General features: G+C 41.7%; 1 protein-coding gene and 1 long non-coding RNA gene across 4 annotated transcripts in view; one reads left to right on the top strand and one right to left on the bottom strand.

The window, feature by feature from the left end:
* Positions 1 to 789: 789 nt before the first annotated feature.
* LOC146489386 (uncharacterized) overlaps positions 790 to 4956 on the top strand; it is a 6243-nt gene continuing 2076 nt past the window's right edge. For 2 of the 3 annotated variants that reach the window (XR_014864493.1, XM_085108594.1), the window contains exons 1-3: positions 790 to 945; positions 2611 to 3451; positions 4623 to 4956. The exon at positions 4623 to 4956 is cut by the window's right edge. Coding sequence is in view for 2 of the 3 variants with exons in the window: in XM_085108594.1 (XP_084964720.1) it covers positions 2614 to 3451; positions 4623 to 4678 (894 nt within the window). In the remaining variant the exon portion in view is untranslated. Of the gene's footprint in view, positions 946 to 2610; positions 3459 to 4622 lie in introns of all 3 variants that reach the window. The other variant, XM_085108602.1, reaches the window with a different exon arrangement.
* LOC146489387 (uncharacterized) lies at positions 4546 to 4878 on the bottom strand. The gene is made up of 2 exons (XR_014864498.1): positions 4744 to 4878; positions 4546 to 4679 (listed from the first exon to the last, which is right to left on the bottom strand). It is a non-coding gene; the product is annotated as an uncharacterized LOC146489387 (long non-coding RNA).

Genomic DNA, 4956 nt, shown 5'->3' with positions numbered 1-4956 from the left:
GTACTTTGTCCTCACTTAGGCCCTATTTTCATGGTCTCGGGTACCCGCGCCATTTCTTCCTCCCGAGACAGCTTTATCGAGCGTTTACACGAGAAACATTTTTCCATGCTAGCCAAGTCAGTTACCCACAACCTTCATTAAATATTCAACTGCTTGGTTATTCGTCTTTTTTGTTTCATTCCTGTCGTACGATCACCACGGGCGCTGCCTTCATTATAAATATCAGCTTAAAAACGTTAAATGTGGACATTATTGGAACCTGGAAACGCCGTGAGTTGTCTTGGGTAGGCGAGCCAAAGTGTTTATACGAGAAGAAGTTGTCCCGTCTGCCAAGGTTACCCTACCCGCCGAGGTGAGACAACTCGCCGCCGCCTCGGTCCCCTTCCCCGAGTTGTCTCGTTTCTCCGGGACGAGTTCACAACCACATGTAAACGGTCGGTTGAATTTTTCAAAGAAATAAGTGAAAAGTTTCCTCGCCCAGGGTAACTCAGGGGAGAGAGTTGTCTCGGGTACCCGAGACCACGTAAATAGGGCCTTAAACACAAGCATAAGCATAAGCATAAGGTCCATAAGCATAAGCACTAATTACTCACGACGCAAGCATAAGTATAAGCTTACTTTAGAAGAAGGTTATGCGCTTGTTAGGACGGCCCTGACGAAAGCGCAAGCATAAGCATAAGAAGAACGTTAGATTTTGATGTTCTTATGCTTATGTTTATGTCATGGTCGTCCTCATTAGCGCATAACCACCCTCTTACGCTTGCGTCACGAGTGATCATTATGCTTATATGCTTATGCCTATGCTTGTGTCTTTAATTAAGGTCAGAGCTCAAAGAACCGTAGTAAACGTACCTTAGTCACGTACGCGAACAGACATACTCTACTGAGATCCAGCTATTTGCTCGGAACAGGCTACTTTCAGAGGTTCTAAAGTCGACGTCACAGGTAGGGATTTACAAAGCAACTTCCAATCTTTGCACCGCTTGTGGGTTTTTGAGACAACATCGAAAATTTACAACATGACAACACAGCACGAAAAAATACTCCTGCAAGCGGTGCGCTTATTTCCCTTTATACAAGGCGTTAACTTTCGTAAACACAGCATCGTAGCACTAAATCGTCGCTGTCGATTGCTACGTACAAAGTACAGTGAATAATATTCTATTCTAAAAGTCATTTGTTGCAAATCGATGGCCATACAGTTTGGCTTTATAAGTTTTTAAAACAACTGTAAAAACTGTACGAAATCTACTTGTCGCGCGAATTTACGGAGCTTTGTCGCTAGCAATTGCCAACCCAAGCAACTTTTGTGCTGTCTGAATTGACCCACAAAATGCTGTTCAGAAATAATTTTGGATAGAAACCTTTACCACTGGATTCTACGCATTTTATGTCAACATTTCGAAATTGTCTACAGAGCGTAAGGTTTTGTGTGTGTGTGTTGTCATGAGACATACTCGTAAGAACTTCAGCTTTCTTTCTTTTCGCCCCCGAAATGTCCAGAATGTTCAACTTTCAGAATGGAGATAAACTAATTATTTTGAAATTCAGTTTACGTTTGTAAAATTACACCAATATTCAAACTTCAAGCTTTATTCAAGGGCTATTCGAGGGTGACCTTTTTCTTAATTCCACGGAAATGAAAAACTATGTATTCTAACAGTCCGTGGAGAGAAAAGATGGGACTATTAATTACAGCTCGCAGAGAAGTTACTTGTAGGAATTGTCACCATTTGCCGTCGGCTAGAAGCTATGGAATAACATAGATTAATAATAATTATACCGCAGTCAAGTCTCGCATGATTGGTTACCATTATTTTCGTTGACCTCAAAATCAGCATTCGCCGCGAAATGGACTTCCGCCAATCAAACGATAAACGGCGCCGGCATTAGTATGTCAAAAAGGAGTGAAAAGCAAACGCAAGATGGGTGTTCCTGGGTGTTCCCTGGGCTCAATCACATTAGATTTAATTACAAAGATTGCGCATTTGGCTCGAGAAAATGTTGGTTGAAACTTTTCTTCTCTACGCATTATTTAACTTATTCATATGGGCACATGCGCAGTGAAAGAGTTATTATTGAGAGGCGGATTCTTGTGGACACGTGGGCGGAAATTCTTGTGCTTAGACAGAAAACAAGTTGATCTTTGATTAGATAACAAAATGAAAACGTGACTCCGCTCGGGCTGATCTTTGATTACATAACAAAATGAAAACGTGACTCCGCTTGGCTTGCGTGCGGGCTGATCTTTGATTACAAAACAAAATGAAAACGAGATACCTCGTATCATTGTGCTTACACTTGTGAAGGAGTGTACAGTAATAAGTAATCTTGCCTTGTTTTTCTTTCTTTCTGTTTTGCGTGTGTATGGGTGTGGGGTGGGATTCGCGATAACTGAGACAATAAAGGGCGAGTATAGTGTTGGGAGTATTTATTAGTCATCCTTTTCTTTCTATTGGGAATACTATAAGAAAAAGAAAGACTGTATAATCAAGACTTGGGAAACTTGATGATGAAGCAGTCTAGCCAAGCCTAAAAGCGGAGCTCCCCGGTTGATAAAATACTAACCGTATCCTTGAAATAGTAAACTTTCAACGATTGCCTCCTTAGAAAATGGTTGATAATCAGACTAACATTTTCACAAAACCACATCCTGGAACATGTTGGTCATCTGTGGCTTCACCGGTTGGTCCCATCAAAGAACCGGTGCCCATGCTGGCATGCTTGTTCGACGCTGTTCTTGGTCTCGCGGGCATGTTGCTGTCCAGGAGAGTAACCGAGGGAGGCAAGTTTCTGTACTCTGTTTTGTTCGGCTATGGCATCTCTACTCTCTGCTTCCACTGGACTTTGTGGGAGGGCTTCTACCGAGTCTTTGACGTCCAACTTAACTTTCTCCAGGCCATCAACATTGTCTATATGAGTTGCATCATGGTTGAAGAAGATGTATTTTATAGGATAGCCTCCTACTTGCTGATCATGTTCTTCTCTATCTACCCGTTCTTTGCTCATGTTTTGGGAATCACTCTCTCGCAGTCCTGGATCTCTTGGATCACATTTGATGCGATTTGGATCTTCGCTTTGGTCGGTTTGATGATCATTTGGTTCAAAAGGGATTCCTTGGGAACACCGGAGCACCCAAGCCGAAAGGCAATGCTCAATCTGGTATGGAACATCATAATCTCTGTCATATTGGCGTACATCTTCTGGGTCCTTGATGAGGTGGTATGCGTGCAACATGGACAACACAGTGCGGCCATAATCGTCTTTGGACACACTCTATGGCATGTGTTCCTTGGTCTTGGCTTTTATTACATGACGACCCTCATAGTGTTTTTGCGAGCTTCGAGCTTGCGAGTCTACCCTAAAGTACTGGCCTGGCCCAAGAGCAAGCCTTATGTTGTCTTCGTTGTGGTACAATACGAGTTTCTGGACAACGACCGCAAAAACAAAAGTAATTAGTGTAATATGTCTACTCTAAGGGTGCCTTACTTTGGAATGATCCAAATCAGGATCACTGATCCAGCATCACTCGGTGGTGCATCACATGGGGCATCAAAGGAACCGTGAGAGGAATCCTAGCTCAGAACAGATTCGTCGGATCCTTTGATGCACCACGAGTGATATTTGATCACTGATCCTGATCTGGATCATCCCAAAAGAAAGCACCCTAGATTCATGATCTATGTAGGTGTTGTGAAGTGTTTTATTTTTCAGGGTTATTCTTAGTAAGTCCAGGGGCTCCATGATCGCTCGAGGTTTACCCACACTTGTGGTTACTAGGATTCTGGGCAATTTTGTTTAGTCTCGCATTTTTAAAAGTCGTTTGGTTTGTTTTAGTTTCCTTTCTAGAAGTAGACATATTTGGAAATCAAAACTGATCTTCGGTTCTACCTACACCAAAGTTCTTGTTTGGGTTCTCAGTCCAACTTGTCATTAGCTAGGATTTCGTTGGCTATTTTCTACTTCAGTCGATGTCCTAGCAAGTGTGTTTTCACGCATTCATGAATCATGCGGTAAGATGTGCGGTGGAAGCTCCCACGCCAAAGAAACCCACACATGTCTACAATTTAGCTATTTTAGAACGCTTCTAGTTTGCCTAAGTGCAGTTGACGCAGTTGACGCCGAGACTGAAAAAACTCAGAACAGAGCGGAATACAGAGAGTTTGGTGCCTCCCGAAGGAAAGCCTGTGAAAAGCTTTCCCCCCAGAACACGCGCCAACGTAAGGTCGAGTAATGATCAAGACAAAAAAATCTAATGTACAGAGTTGTTGAGAAGTGAAGACGAACTTAAATTCTATCTGGGAGCTGAATCTGACGTTTTGAGCGCTAGCCGTTCATCAGGGCATTGAACCAAGGAGTTTTGAGTTTTATGCCATTTATTCAGGGAAGCTGCATCACTGGTGGAAACTTTATAACTCGAAAAACAAGAATAACGTTTGGTTGCACAACCCATAACTCATTCCGCACTGGCTGTTTTTTTTTTTCTTTATCATTGTCATTATCATTATCAATCTCATTGCCATTGTTATTATTACTGTCATTAACATTATAATAATAATAATAATAATAATTATTATTATTATTATTATTATTATTATTATTATTTATATATTTTCGCTCAGATGAAGGGCAAGGGCCAGAAACCAAGTCAAGCCTTGAGATGCAAGAGTTGCTGTAATCTAACGCCGCAAGATATGAGAACGAATGGCAAAATGAAATCGAGGGCTCTATGGGCCACTGAACGACAAGTACAATTCACAACAACTTTTTTACAATAGAGAGATTTAGCATTGCGTTTACGGCAAACGGAAAACGCCAGGCTGAATTTTCTCTTTGATGAAAAACAATTAAGTTTTTTTGGTTTAAGCTTATCTCCGCCCAGTCGGCGACAGCTATCGAGCAAACACGAAAAAGAGAGAAGTGAGTACGAGAAACACAAGTTTATGCATTTTAGCA

The sequence above is a fragment of the Pavona decussata genome, unplaced genomic scaffold (genome assembly GCF_977016875.1).
Source record: "Pavona decussata unplaced genomic scaffold, jaPavDecu1.1 SCAFFOLD_6, whole genome shotgun sequence".
NCBI classification, from domain to species: domain Eukaryota; kingdom Metazoa; phylum Cnidaria; class Anthozoa; order Scleractinia; family Agariciidae; genus Pavona; species Pavona decussata.
This window is presented reverse-complemented; position numbering and strand designations above follow the sequence as displayed.